Genomic DNA, 15,973 nt, shown 5'->3' on the forward strand with positions numbered 1-15,973 from the left:
AGCCAGGCTTCCCCAGAACCGTGCCATGAGAGCCAGGCTTCCCCAGAACCGTGCAATGAGAGCCAGGCTTCCCTAGAACCGTGCTATGAGAGCCAGGCTTCCCCAGAACCGTGCCATGAGAGCCAGGCCTCCCCAGAACCGTGCTATGAGAGCCAGGCTTCCCCAGAACCATGCCATGAGATTCAGGCTTCCCCAGAACCGTGCCATGAGAGCCAGGCTTCCCCAGAACTGTGCCATGAGAGCCAGGCTTCCCCAGAACCATGCCATGAGAGCCAGGCTTCCCCAGAACCGTGCCATGAGAGCCAGGCTTCCCCAGAACTGTGCCATGAGAGCCAGGCTTCCCCAGAACCATGCCATGAGAGCCAGGCTTCCCCAGAACCGTGCCATGAGAGCCAGGCTTCCCCAGAACCGTGCCATGAGAGCCAGGCTTCCCCAGAACCGTGCCATGAGAGCCAGGCTTCCCCAGAACCGTGCCATGAGAGCCAGGCTTCCCCAGAACCGTGCCATGAGAGCCAGGCTTCCCCAGAACCATGCCATGAGAGCCAGGCTTCCCCAGAACCGTGCCATGAGAGCCAGGCTTCCCCAGAACCGTGCCATGAGAGCCAGGCTTCCCCAGAACCGTGCCATGAGAGCCAGGCTTCCCCAGAACCGTGCCATGAGAGCCAGGCTTCCCCAGAACCGTGCCATGAGAGCCAGGCTTCCCCAGAACCATGCCATGAGAGCCAGGCTTCCCCAGAACCGTGCCATGAGAGCCAGGCTTCCCCAGAACCATGCCATGAGAGCCAGGCTTCCCCAGAACCATGCCATGAGAGCCAGGCTTCCCCAGAACCGTGCCATGAGAGCCAGGCTTCCCCAGAACCGTGCCATGAGAGCCAGGCTTCCCCAGAACCGTGCCATGAGATTCAGGCTTCCCCAGAACCGTGCCATGAGAGCCAGGCTTCCCCAGAATGGTACCTTTTAAACAGGGACATTCCCAGAATGGCATCATTTTCCCCGGGTGTTCCTTGCGTTGGCCCCGTGGTGACACTCAGTGACATGATATATTCTTTTCACAGGTGATGGCATCGGTGACGTGTGCGAAATTGATTTCGATAATGACTCCGTAGCCGACAACTATGACGTCTGTCCTGAGAGCGCAGAGGTGACGCTCACAGACTTTAGAGCGTACCAGACGGTCATCCTGGATCCAGAGGGTGACGCGCAAATAGACCCCAACTGGGTGGTGCTGAACCAGGTGACGTGGGGTGTCGGGGTGTTCATTGTCACCTCGGTTATAGGGTGGCTTTAGTAGGAACTGATCCGTGCTCCTCCACACCCACCAATCAGATCAGGTCTTTTATTCTCCATCCACCATGATGCAATGCATGCTGAAATCTGATTGGTGGGTGGGAGATTGCACAGTTTCTGCTGAAGACAATTCCTAAATCGGATTGCTTGTTAAATACTGCTATATGTTGTTGGCAGAGGGCCCCCCCTATATCCAAGTGTGTGCAGAGGGCCCCCCCTATATCTGAGTGTGTGCAGAGGGCCCCCCCCCTATATCTGAGTATGTGCAGAGGGGCCCCCTATACCTGAGTGTGTGCAGAGGGCCCCCCTATATCTGAGTGTGTGCAGAGGACTCCCCTATACCTGAGTGTGTGCAGAGGGGCCCCCCTATACCTGAGTGTGTGCAGAGGGCCCCCCTATATCTGAGTGTGTGCAGAGGACTCCCTATATCTGAGTGTGTGCAGAGGACTCCCCTATACCTGAGTGTGTGCAGAGGACTCCCCTATACCTGAGTGTGTGCAGAGGGGCCCCCCTATACCTGAGTGTGTGCAGAGGGCCCCCCTATACCTGAGTGTGTGCGGAGGGCCCCCCTATACCTGAGTGTGTGCAGAGGGCCCCCCCCCTATATCTGAGTATGTGCAGAGGGGCCCCCTATACCTGAGTGTGTGCAGAGGGCCCCCCTATATCTGAGTGTGTGCAGAGGACTCCCCTATACCTGAGTGTGTGCAGAGGGGCCCCCCTATACCTGAGTGTGTGCAGAGGGCCCCCCTATATCTGAGTGTGTGCAGAGGACTCCCCTATACCTGAGTGTGTGCAGAGGGGCCCCCCTATACCTGAGTGTGTGCAGAGGGCCCCCCTATACCTGAGTGTGTGCGGAGGGCCCCCCTATACCTGAGTGTGTGCAGAGGGCCCCCCTATACCTGAGTGTGTGCAGAGGGCCCCCCTATACCTGAGTGTGTGCAGAGGGCCCCCCTATACCTGAGTGTGTGCAGAGGACTCCCCTATACCTGAGTGTGTGCAGAGGACTCCCCTATACCTGAGTGTGTGCAGAGGGGCCCCCCTATACCTGAGTGTGTGCAGAGGGGCCCCCCTATACCTGAGTGTGTGCAGAGGGCCCCCCTATACCTGAGTGTGTGCAGAGGACTCCCCTATACCTGAGTGTGTGCAGAGGGCCCCCCTATACCTGAGTGTGTGCAGAGGGGCCCCCCTATACCTGAGTGTGTGCAGAGGGCCCCCCTATATCTGAGTGTGTGCAGAGGGCCCCCCTATATCTGAGTGTGTGCAGAGGGCCCCCCTATACCTGAGTGTGTGCAGAGGGGCCCCCCTATACCTGAGTGTGTGCAGAGGGCCCCCCTATATCTGAGTGTGTGCAGAGGGCCCCCCTATATCTGAGTGTGTGCAGAGGGCCCCCCTATACCTGAGTGTGTGCAGAGGACTCCCCTATACCTGAGTGTGTGCAGAGGGGCCCCCCTATACCTGAGTGTGTGCAGAGGACTCCCCTATACCTGAGTGTGTGCAGAGGGGCCCCCCTATACCTGAGTGTGTGCGGAGGGCCCCCCCTTTATCTGAGTGTGTGCAGAGGGCCCCCCCCTTTATCTGAGTGTGTGCAGAGGGCCCCCCTATATCTGAGTGTGTGCAGAGGGCCCCCTATATCTGAGTGTGTGCGGAGGGCCCCCCCTTTATCTGAGTGTGTGCAGAGGGCCCCCCCCTTTATCTGAGTGTGTGCAGAGGGCCCCCTATATCTGAGTGTGTGCGGAGGGCCCCCCCTTTATCTGAGTGTGTGCGGAGGGCCCCCCCTTTATCTGAGTGTGTGCGGAGAGCCCCTTGTTGGTGTGTCACGTCATGTGACCAGTGAGGTCGGTACTCGGTAATGACGGTGATTCTCTCCCGGCAGGGGATGGAGATCGTCCAGACAATGAACAGTGACCCCGGACTGGCGGTTGGTGCGTATCGTCTTCCCGGATCTGTGTGGGATAATTGTATGGGAACCTCACATCTCATCCACACTTGGTGTTCCCTATAGCCATGGCAATAGTATATGTCAGATAGTAGAGTCTGCACCCTGCTGAACGACTGCTGAGATCAGCTATGGGAGGAATTGTATAGACAGAGAGGAACGTGCGATCACTGCGCAGATCCTGACTGCAGATTTCCCCCACTTCACCTACCAACAGGGACCCCGACCCTGAACCTAACCCCAACCCCACCCCTGACCCTAACCCCAACCTCACCCCTGACCCCAACCTCGACCCTAACCCCAACCCTGACCCCACCCCCTGACCCCAACCCCACCCCTGACCCTAACCCCAACCTCACCCCTGACCCCAACCTCGACCCTAACCCCAATCTCACCCCTGACCCCAACCTCGACCATAACCCCAATCTCACCCCTGACCTCAACCCTGACCCCCACCCCCTGACCCTCACGCCTGACCCCAACCCCGACCCTAACCCCATCCCCTGACCCTAACCCAAGCATCACCCCTGACCCCGACCCTAACCCCAACCCTGACCCTAACCCCAACAGCACCCCTGACCCCAACCCCTGACCCCGCTCCATCCACAATCAAGGTTTAATTTAGGAATTATTATGGGATGGAATACACCCTCTTCTAACAAAGTGCCTGGCTGTCATCCCCATCATTGAGTGTCTATGAGGCGGGGGCGGTGCTCTATGGCGGGGGTGTCCGGTCCTTCTCATTGGTTGATAACGGCTCTGCTCTCTGTCCAGGGTACACGGCCTTTAATGGCGTGGACTTCGAGGGGACCTTCCATGTCAACACCGTCACCGATGACGACTACGCCGGCTTCATTTTCAGCTACCAGGACAGCGCCAGCTTCTACGTGGTGATGTGGAAGCAAACCGAGCAAACCTACTGGCAGGCCACGCCCTTCCGTGCCGTGGCAGAGCCGGGTCTGCAGCTGAAGGTCAGCAAAGCCAGCGGTGTGCCGAGGATTGCCGGAGGGGCTGGTGGCTGCATTTGTGGCCTCACCCAATAATCCCCCCCAAAAAATCCTCCCATACCCAGCAATCTCCCCCAACATAACACCCCTCACCCAATAATCCCCCCCCCAAAATCCTCCCATACCCAGCAATCTCCCCCAACATAACACCCCTCACCCAATAATCCCCCCCAATAATCCTCCCCCCCCAATAATCCTCCCATACCCAGAAATCTCCCCCAACATAACACCCCTCACCCAATAATCCCCCCAATAATCCTCCCATACCCAGCAATCTCCCCCAACATTATACCCCTCTCCCAATAATCCCCCCAATAATCCTCCCAATCTCCCCCAACATAACACCCCTCACCCAATAATCCCCCCAATAATCCTCCCATACCCAGCACTCTCCCCCAACATTATACCCCTCTCCCAATAATCCCCCCAATAATCCTCCCAATCTCCCCCAACATAACACCCCTCACCCAATAATCCCCCCCAAAAAATCCTCCCATACCCAGCAATCTCCCCCAACATAACACCCCTCACCCAATAATCCCCCCCAAAAATCCTCCCATAACCAGAAATCTCCCCCAAAATAACACCCCTCACCCAATAATCCCCCCAATAATCCTCCCCCCCAATAATCCTCCCATACCCAGCAATCTCCCCCAACATAACACCCCTCACCCAATAATCCCCCCAATAATCCTCCCATACCCAGCACTCTCCCCCAACATTATACCCCTCTCCCAATAATCCCCCCAATAATCCTCCCAATCTCCCCCAACATAACACCCCTCACCCAATAACCCCCCCAATAATCCTCCCATACCCAGCAATCTCCCCCAACATAACACCCCTCACCCAATAATCCCCCCCAAAAATCCTCCCATAACCAGAAATCTCCCCCAAAATAACACCCCTCACCCAATAATCCCCCCAATAATCCTCCCCCCCAATAATCCTCCCATACCCAGCAATCTCCCCCAACATAACACCCCTCACCCAATAATCCCCCCAATAATCCTCCCATACCCAGCACTCTCCCCCAACATTATACCCCTCTCCCAATAATCCCCCCAATAATCCTCCCAATCTCCCCCAACATAACACCCCTCACCCAATAATCCCCCCAATAATTCTCCCATACCCAGCAATCTCCCCCAACATTATACCCCTCACCCAATAATCCCCCCTCCCCAAAAATCCTCCCATACCCAGCACTCTCCCCCAACATTATACCCCTCTCCCAATAATCCCCCCAATAATCCTCCCAATCTCCCCCAACATAACACCCCTCACCCAATAACCCCCCCAATAATCCTCCCATACCCAGCAATCTCCCCCAACATAACACCCCTCACCCAATAATCCCCCAATAATCCTCCCATACCCAGCAATCTCCCCCAACATTATACCCCTCACCCAATAATCCCCCCTCCCCAAAAATCCTCCCATACCCAGCACTCTCCCCCAACATTATACCCCTCTCCCAATAATCCCCCCAATAATCCTCCCAATCTCCCCCAACATAACACCCCTCACCCAATAACCCCCCCAATAATCCTCCCATACCCAGCAATCTCCCCCAACATAACACCCCTCACCCAATAATCCCCCAATAATCCTCCCATACCCAGCACTCTCCCCCAACATAACACCCCTCACCCAATAATCCCCCCAATAATCCTCCCAATCTCCCCCAACATAACACCCCTCACCCAATAATCCCCCCAATAATCCTCCCATACCCAGAAATCTCCAACATAACACCCCTCACCCAATAATCCCCCAATAATCCTCCCATACCCAGCACTCTCCCCCAACATAACACCCCTCACCCAATAATCCCCCAATAATCCTCCCATACCCAGCACTCTCCCCCAACATAACACCCCTCACCCAATAATCCCCCCAATAATCCTCCCATACCCAGCAATCTCCCCCAACATAACACCCCTCACCCAATAATCCCCCCAATAATCCTCCCATACCCAGAAATCTCCAACATAACACCCCTCACCCAATAATCCCCCAATAATCCTCCCATACCCAGCACTCTCCCCCAACATAACACCCCTCACCCAATAATCCCCCCAATAATCCTCCCATACCCAGCAATCTCCCCCAACATAACACCCCCTCACCCAATAATCCTCCCATACCCATCAATCTCCCCCAACATAACACCCCTCACCCAATAATCCCCCCTCATCCATTACTCCCACCCCAATAACCCCCCTTCTCCGTCTCCTCTGCAGGCGGTGAAGTCGAAGACGGGTCCCGGTGAGCAGCTGCGGAACGCCTTGTGGAACACGGGTCACACAGCTGACCAGGTGCGCCTCCTGTGGAAGGATCCGCGGAACGTGGGCTGGAAGGACAAGACGTCATACCGCTGGCAGCTCTCACATCGCCCCCAGGTGGGCTATATCAGGTCAGCATGGGAAAGGGGCGTCATCAGAACGCAGGACAGCCAACGCACCCACCACACGTCTCACACTCCCATTGTACAATTTACTTTATCACCAACTATAGTATGGACCAAAAACTGGATTGTACAATCAGATTGTAGCCTGTGTACTGAGCTGACGGGAAGGTGGGGGGTCCTACCATGGATGACACATCGGCAGCACTCTGCCCTCCAGCCTGGGGGTGTCTGGATTGGGATACAAAGTCATTACATTGTATTATATTATACATTATAGAAGGTGCTGTGGTGTTCTGTGTGGGTGGTTTGTTACTCTACAGCGCCCCCACCCTGGTCCTGGCAGTGCCGGGTTTTACACTGTGACCGACAGCTTGGAATGGTTTGGTCCATTTGATAGTAAGGTTAGAAAAGGGTAAAAGGGCCCATCCCCCAATCTATTCTGGACTGATCAGTATATGGATCTTCATCACCTGTCACTGTGACCTGGACTTCACCTTCCCTCCACAATACAGAAAACATAGATGACTGGAAGACCGGGGACCATATCCAGGGAGAGAGAAACTACAGGAGATAGAGGGCGTGCCTGAGGCTGGGGTCACAGGATGATACAGGGTGCTCTGGGTTCACTGGAAGTATAGGAGCAGTGGGGTCACTGGAGGCACAGGAGCACTGGGGTCACTGGAGGCACAGGAGCACTGGGGTCACTGGAGGCACAGGAGCAGTGGGGTCACTGGAGGCACAGGAGCACTGGGGTCACTGGAGGCACAGGAGCAGTGGGGTCACTGGAGGCACAGGAGCACTGGGGTCACTGGAAGTATAGGAGCAGTGGGGTCACTGGAGGCACAGAAGCACTGGGGTCACTGGAGGCACAGGAGCACTGGGGTCACTGGAGGCACAGGAGCACTGGGGTCACTGGAGGCACAGGAGCACTGGGGTCACTGGAGGCACAGAAGCACTAGGGTCACTGGAGAAACAGGAGCACTGGGGTCACTGGAGAAACAGGAGCACTGGGGTCACTGGAGACACAGAAGCACTGGGGTCACTGGAGAAACAGGAGCACTGGGGTCACTGGAGGCACAGAAGCACTGGGGTCACTGGAGACACAGGAGCACTGGGGTCACTGGAGACACAGAAGCACTGGGGTCACTGGAGAAACAGGAGCACTGGGGTCACTGGAGAAACAGGAGCACTGGGGTCACTGGAGGCACAAGAGCACTGGGGTCACTGGAGGCACAGGAGCACTGGGGTCACTGGAGGCACAGGAGCACTGGGGTCACTGGAGGCACAGGAGCAGTGGGGTCACTGGAGACACAGGAGCAGTAGAGTTACTGGAGGCACAGGAGCACTGGGGTCACTGGAGGCACAGGAGCACTGGGCTCATTAGAGTACCAGGAACACTGGGGTTGCTGGAAGTACTGGGGTCGCTGAAAGCACTGGGGTCACTGAAGGCACTGGGATCACTGGGGACACAGGAGCACTGATGTCATTGGAGGCATTGGGGTTACTGGAGGCACAGGAGCACTGGGGTTACCGAAGGCACTTGGGTCACTGAAGGCACTGGGGACACAGGAGCACTGAGGTCAATTGAGGCACGGGAGCACTGGGTTCACTAAAGGCACTGGGGACACTGGAGGCACTAGGGTCACTGGAGACACTGGAAGCAATAGGGTCACTTGGGTCACTGAAGGCACTGGGGTCACTGGAGGCACAGGAGCACTGGAGGCACTGGGGTCACTGGAGGCACTGGGGTCACTGAAGGCACTGGGGTCACTGGAGGCACTGGGGTCACTGGAGGCACAGGAGCACTGGGGTCACTGGAGGCACAGGAGCACTGGGGTCACAGGAACACTGGGGTCACTGGGGACACAGGAGCACTGAGCTCAATTGAGGCACTGGGGGTCGCTGGAGGCCCAGGAGCACTGGGGTCACTGGAGGCACAGGAGCACTGAAGGCACTGTGGTCACTGGAGGCACAGGAGCACTGGGGTCACTGGAGGCACAGGAGCACTGGGGTCACAGGAACACTGGGGTCACTGGGGACACAGGAGCACTGAGCTCAATTGAGGCACTGGGGTCGCTGGAGGCACAGGAGCACTGGGGTCACAGGAACACTGGGGTCACTGGGGACACAGGAGCACTGAGCTCAATTGAGGCACTGGGGTCACTGGAGGCACAGGAGCACTGGGGTCACTAAAGGCACTGGGGCCACTGGAGGTCCAGGAGCACTGGAGGCACTGGGGTCACTGGACGCACTGGGGTCGCTGGATGCAAAGGAGCACTGGGATCACTGGAGGCACAGGAGCACTGGGATCACTGGAGGCACAGGGGCACTGGGGTTTCTGGAGGCACAGGAGCACTGGGGTCATTGGAGTCACTAGAGGCATTGGGGTCATTGGTGGCACTGGGGACACTGGAGGCACTAGGGTCACTGGAGGCAATAGGGTCACTGGAGGCACTGGGGTCACTGGAGGCACAGGAGTCACTGGAGGCACAGGAGCACTGGAGGCATTGGAGGCACAGGAGCACTGGGGTCACTGGGGAAACAGGAGCACTGAGGTCAATGGAGGCACAGGAGCACTGGGGTCACTGGGGAAACAGGAGCACTGAGGTCAATGGAGGCACAGGAGCACTGGGGTCACTGGGGAAACAGGAGCACCGAGGTCAATGGAGGCACAGGAGCACAGGGGTCACTGAAGGCATTGAGGTCATTGGAGGCACTGGGGACACTGGAGGCACAGGACCACTGGGGTCTCTGAAGGCACAGGAGCCCTGAGGTTGCTGAAGGCACTGGGTTTGCTGGAGGCACAGGAGCACTGGGGTCACTGGAGGCACTGGGGGTCACTGAGTACACTAGAGGTCACTAAAATCACTGGAGGCACTCGGGTCACTGGAGGCACTCGGGTCATTGAAGGCACTGGGGTCGCCGGAGGCACAGGAGCAGTGGAGGCACTGGGGTTGCTGAATGCACTGGGTTCGCTGGAGGTACTAAGGTCACTGAGTGCACTGGGGTCACTGGAAGCAATGGTATCCCTGGAGGCACTGGGGTCGCCGGAGGCACAGGAGCACTGGGTTCACTGGAGGCACTGGGGTCATTGAAGGCACTGGGGTCGCCGGAGGTACAGGAGCACTGGGTTCAGTGGAGGCATTGGGGTCACTGGAGGCCCTGGGGTCACTGGAAGCACTGGGTTCACTGGAGGCATTGGGGTCACTGGAGTCACTGGAGGACTGAGTTTACTGGATACACTGGGGGTCACTGAGCGCAGATATCGGTGCCGTGTAATAGATACTCTGGGGGGATCTGTGTGTCACCCCCACTATTTTATCATAGAGTGTTGGGGGGTCTTAGTGGAGGTTTTGGGTTTTTCTGATGAATCAGGGAACTGCCTCTGACATATAGCGCCCCTATATGGAGAGTTAGGGGGGTCACATCACATCTGCCTGGGCTTTGCAGTGGTGGGATGGGATCAGATCATCCAGTGAGACTCCTGGGCTGCAGAGCTGACTCTCTAGTCAGATGAAGTTTGGATTAGTTAGAATTAGGATAGTGAGGAGTTAATGCCCCCACAGAGGGGGAGGGGAGGGGCAGATCAGAAAATCCCCCGTTCTTTTCTTGTTTAGTGAAGCGATGATATCAGCGGGAAGCTGAACCCGGCCAGTCCTTGTCGCCGTCACCCCGGCAACGCAATGGCGGTCAGGAATGCCGGGCCGGGAGCCAGAGGGATCGCCTCTTTCATATGGAAAAGGGGAGAACAATGGCCGGCCTCTGGGAACCGGACCGCGCTCTGTTCCTGGAGGTGACCCCGTGCTGGGCCGCCAACTTAATACCCATCACCCGTCCTACAAGGGATGAGCTCATACCATGGCCCCTGACAAAGAGCGGGAAGGAGGGAGGGAGAGATGGATGCATGGAAGGATGGAGTGAGGGAAGAATGGATGGATGGAGGAAGGGATTGGGGGTGATGGAGGGAGGGAGGATGGAGGGATGGAGGGAAGAATGGAAGGAAGGATGGATGGGAGGATAAATGGATGGGTGATTGGAGGGATGGATGGATGGATGGAGGGAGGGATGGAAGGAAGGATGGGTGGATGGATGGATGGATGGTTGGGTGGATAAATTAATGGGTGATTTGTAGGGATGGAGGAAGGGTGGAGAGATGGATGGAAGGAAGGATAAGGGATGAATGGGGAGATGGATGGAGGGATGGAGGAATGAATGGGTGGATGGAGGAAGGGATGGAGGGATGAATGGAGGGAGTAATTGATGGATGGAAGGAGGGATGGGTGGAGGGATGAATAGATGGAAGGATGGATGGAGGGATGGATAGAAGGAAGGAGGGAGGGATGGGTGGCAGGAAGGATGGAAGGGTGGATGGATAGAAGGGATGAATTGAGAGATGGATGGATGGATAGAGGGATGGATGTCGAGATGGATGGGGGGGGGGGTGGATGGAGGGATGAATGGAAGGAAGAGTGGAGAGATGGATGGAAGGAAGGGATGGAGGGATGGAAGGGGGGATGGATGGAGGGATAAATGGAGGGGGGATAGTGAGACTGATGGATGGGGGGATGGATGGAAGATTGAGGGATGGATGAATAGATGGATGGAGGGTTAGAGGGATGGATGTAGATATGGATGGAGGAATGAATGGAAGGAAGAGTGGAGAGATGGAAGGAAGGAAGGAAGGAAGGAAGGAAGGAAGGAAGGAAGGAAGGGATAGAGGGATGGATGTAGGGATGAATTGAGAGATAGATGGATGCAGTGATGGATGAATAGATGGATAAATAGGGGGATGGATAGAAGGAAGGGTGGAGGGATGGATGGATGGATGAAGGTTGGAGGGATAGATGTATAGATGGATGGATGGGGGGTGGATGGAGGGATGAATGGAAGGAAAGGATGGAGGGATAGGGGGATGCATGGATAGGTGGGTGGATGGATGGAAGGAAGGGTGGAGGGATGGATGGGAGGTAGGTATGAATAGATGGAGAGAGGGATGGAGGGAGGGAGGGAGGGAAGGAGGGATGGATGGAGAGATAAAGGGAGGGATGGATGGATGGGGGGATGGATGGAAGGAAGGAAGGGTGGAGGGATGGATGGATGGGAGGTAGGTATGGATAGATGGAGAGAGGGATGGAGGGAGGGAGGGATGGATGGAGAGATAAAGGGAGGGATGGGTGGAGAGATAAAGGGAGGGATGGATGGAGAGATAAAGGGAGGGAGGGATGGATGGAGAGATAAAGGGAGGGAGGGATGGATGGAGAGATAAAGGGAGGGATGGATGGAGAGATGGAGGGAGGGATGGATGGAGAGATAAAGGGAGGGAGGGATGGATGGAGAGATAAAGGGAGGGAGGGATGGATGGAGAGATAAAGGGAGGGAGGGATGGATGGAAGGTAGGTATGGATAGATGGAGAGAGGGAGGGATGGAGGGAGGGAGGGATGGATGGAGAGATAAAGGGAGGGATGAGTGGGAGATGGATAGTATATATAGTAGTGGATTGAAGTGTCATACATTATATATCCCACGCTCTCCATCTTGTCCTCTTTCAGTGAATCTGTTCTTCTCCTGCAGAGTGAAGCTGTATGAAGGAGTAGATTTGGTGGCGGATTCCGGAGTCGTTCTAGACACCACCATGCGAGGAGGACGGCTCGGAGTCTTTTGCTTCTCCCAAGAGAACATTATCTGGTCCAACCTACAGTACAGGTGTAATGGTGAGTGGGACAGGTGTACATCAGGTGTAATGGTGAGAGGGACAGGTGTACATCAGGTGTAATGATGAGGACAGGTGTATATCAGGTGTAATGATGAGAAGGACAGGTGTACATCAGGTGTAATGAGAGGGACAGGTGTACATCAGGTGTAATGGTGAGAGGGACAGGTGTACATCAGGTGTAATGATGAGGACAGGTGTATATCAGGTGTAATGGTGAGAGGGACAGGTGTACATCAGGTGTAATGGTGAGAAGGACAGGTGTACATCAGGTGTAATGGTGAGAAGGACAGGTGTACATCAGGTGTAATGGTGAGAAGGACAGGTGTACATCAGGTGTAATGATGAGAAGGACAGGTGTACATCAGGTGTAATGATGAGAAGGACAGGTGTACATCAGGTGTAATGATGAGAAGGACAGGTGTACATCAGGTGTAATGATGAGGACAGGTGTATATCAGGTGTAATGGTGAGTAGGACAGGTGTATATCAGGTGTAATGGTGAGAAGGACAGGTGTACATCAGGTGTAATGATAAGTAGGACAGGTGTACATCAGGTGTAATTTTGAGGACAGGCGTACATCAGGTGTAATGGTGAGTAGGACAGGTGTATATCAGGTGTAATGGTGAGTAGGACAGGTGTACATCAGGTGTAATGGTGAGAAGGACAGGCGTACATCAGGTGTAATGGTGAGTAGGACAGGTGTACACAAGGTGTAATTTTGAGAAGGACAGGTGTATATCAGGTGTAATGGTGAGTAGGACAGGTGTACATCAGGTGTAATGGTGAGAAGGACAGGTGTACATCAGGTGTAATGGTGAGTGGGACAGGTGTACATCAGGTGTAATGGTGAGGACAGGTGTACATCAGGTGTAATGGTGAGGACAGGTGTACATCAGGTGTAATGGTGAGGACAGGTGTACATCAGGTGTAATGGTGAGAAGGACAGGTGTACATCAGGTGTAATGGTGAGTAGGACAGGTGTACATCAGGTGTAATGGTGAGTAGGACAGGTGTACACAAGGTGTAATTTTGAGAAGGACAGGTGTACATCAGGTGTAATGGTGAGAGGGACAGGTGTACATCAGGTGTAATGGTGAGTGGGACAGGTGTACATCAGGGGTAATGATGAGAGGGACAGGTGTACATCAGGGGTAATGATGAGAGGGACAGGTGTACATCAGGTGTAATGATGAGAAGGACAGGTGTACATCAGGTGTAATGGTGAGTAGGACAGGTGTACATCAGGTGTAATGGTGAGTGAGATAGGTGTACATCCAGTATAAGGGTAAGTGTGCACAGTGTATGTCAGGTGTACCAGCCAGAGTGTATATTGGGTATACAGATGAATGTGTACAGTGTATGTCAGGTGTACTGGTAAGTGTGCATATCAGGTATACAGGTAAGTGTGTAGAGTGTATTTCACAGGTGTATCAGGTATATAGATGAGTATGCACTGTGTATATCAGGTGAGTGTGAACGGTGTATATCAGGTATATAGGTGAGTGTGCACAGTGTATATCAGGTATACAGGTGAGTGTGCAGAGTGCATATCAGGTATACGGGGGAGTGTGCACAGTGTGCAGAGTGTATATTAGGTATACAGGTGAGTGTGCAGAGTGTATATCAGGTATACAGGTGAGTGTATATCAGGTATACAGGTGAGTGTGCAGAGTGTATATCAGGTATACGGGGGAGTGTGCACAGTGTATATCAGGTATACAGGTGAGTGTGCAGAGTGTATATCAGGTATACAGGTGAGTGTGCAGAGTGTATATCAGGTATACAGGTGAGTGTACATCACAGGTGTTCTAGGTGTACTCTTTCAGTGGTTCTCATGCACTGACCTCTCTTCTCTCCCCACAGATACGATTCCAGAGGATTTTGAACCATACAGGAAGATGCTGTTGGAGAGTCGGGAGTAAGTGTAGCGCCCCCATCTGACAGAGTTTCTCACTTCGGCACACCAGCGTCTGTCCACAGAGCGATCCGATTCCATGTTTTGAGAGAAGAGGCCGGACCCCACACTGGGCAGAGGGCCCATCGTAGCTCTGTGTGACCGGGGACCACTCATTGTTGGTGGGGACCTTGTGACCTCCCATGGTCCCTCTCTGGTAGGACATTCTAAGGAAGTGACTTTGGGACAATCATCTACCTATGGCTGCCGGGGCCTGCAGGTTATATCATAAAATCTGGAATATTCCATCACATCTCATAAAGTTCAGGAGGTTTTTATAGCGGGTGTCGTGTCCTCTGTGTCCTCTGTGTGTTGTGTCCTCTGTGTGTCGCGTCCTCTGTGTGTCGCATCCTCTGTGTGTCGCGTCCTCTGTGTGTTGTGTCCTCTGTGTGTTGTGTCCTCTGTGTGTCGCGTCCTCTGTGTGTCGCGTCCTCTGTGTGTCGTGTCCTCTGTGTGTCGCGTCCTCTTTGTGTCGCGTCCTCTTTGTGTCGCGTCCTCTTTGTGTTGTGTCCTCTGTGTGTCGCGTCCTCTGTGTCCTCTGTGTGTCGCGTCCTCTGTGTGTCGCGTCCTCTTTGTGTCGTGTCCTCTGTGTGTCGCGTCCTCTGTGTGTCGCGTCCTCTGTGTGTCGCGTCCTCTGTGTGTCGCATCCTCTGTGTGTCGCGTCCTCTGTGTGTTGCGTCTTGAGCTTCTTAGGATTTGCCCAATGGTGGTCTTTGATGTGGCAGAAATATTACCCATAATCCCCAGCTGATGGGTAGGTTCAGGTTTTTATATGCTGCTCTCTCATTCATCTCAAGTCCTATCTGAGAAACACTGATGGTCTTTTCTTTATTAAGGCAGGAACAGTCTGTGACACGCCAACCATATCCGGTACTGGCCACATGGAGGTCTTCCCACATTTCCTCCACAGAAAAAATACCATTTGCAAAAATGTCTAAAATGATCCAACAGCCAATCAGCTGAGCTTTATGCGGTCCATCTAAAGGGTCCTCCATACCTCACATACAGATTGGCAATGGCGGTGCTCCAAACACCTCTGTAGTTCAATGGACACCTGGACACCGCGCTCACCGATTATCTGCCGTGTGAAGTCATGGTAGACCTCCCTGGTAGATAATCTGCCATCAACTTTCAAGCCAAGTGATTTCTATTGGTGTCCCAGCCCAAGCACTTGCCAGTGGGACAGGTGTATGTCAGGTGTAACAGTGTGGGGGACAGGTGTATGTCAGGTGTAACAGTGTGGGGGACAGGTGTATGTCAGGTGTAACAGTGTGGGGGACAGGTGTATGTCAGGTGTAATGGTGAGAGGGACAGGTGTATGTCAGGTGTAACCGTGAAGGGGACAGGTGTATGTCAGGTGTAACCGTGAAGGGGACAGGTGTATGTCAGGTGTAGCAGTGAAGGGGACAGGTGTATGTCAGGTGTAGCAGTGAAGGGGACAGGTGTATGTCAGGTGTAATGGTGAGAGGGACAGGTGTATGTTAGGTGTAACCATGAAGGGGACAGGGGTCAGTCAGGTGTAACCGTGAAGGGGACAGGTGTATGTCAGGTGTAGCAGTGAAGGGGACAGGTGTATCTCACAAGTGACAGATGTATGTCAATTGTAATGGTGAGTGGGACGAGTGTACATCAGGGGGAAAGGTATACATTAGGTCAGGTGT

The 15,973-nt window shown here is 54.5% G+C and overlaps 1 protein-coding gene across 1 annotated transcript in view; it reads left to right on the top strand.

Moving 5' to 3' along the window:
* Positions 1-14,508, top strand: part of THBS3 (thrombospondin 3) — a 35,483-nt gene extending 20,975 nt beyond the window's left edge. The window contains exons 18-23 of the mRNA XM_082275399.1: positions 1,056-1,234; positions 3,161-3,209; positions 3,998-4,194; positions 6,477-6,649; positions 12,216-12,355; positions 14,222-14,508. Coding sequence (XP_082131525.1) covers positions 1,056-1,234; positions 3,161-3,209; positions 3,998-4,194; positions 6,477-6,649; positions 12,216-12,355; positions 14,222-14,280 — 797 coding nt within the window. The 3' untranslated portion in view covers positions 14,281-14,508. The remainder of the gene's footprint in view (positions 1-1,055; positions 1,235-3,160; positions 3,210-3,997; positions 4,195-6,476; positions 6,650-12,215; positions 12,356-14,221) is intronic.
* Positions 14,509-15,973: the final 1,465 nt, after the last annotated feature.

Source organism: Pelophylax lessonae, assembly GCF_965119305.1.
Source record: "Pelophylax lessonae genome assembly, chromosome: 13".
NCBI classification, from domain to species: domain Eukaryota; kingdom Metazoa; phylum Chordata; class Amphibia; order Anura; family Ranidae; genus Pelophylax; species Pelophylax lessonae.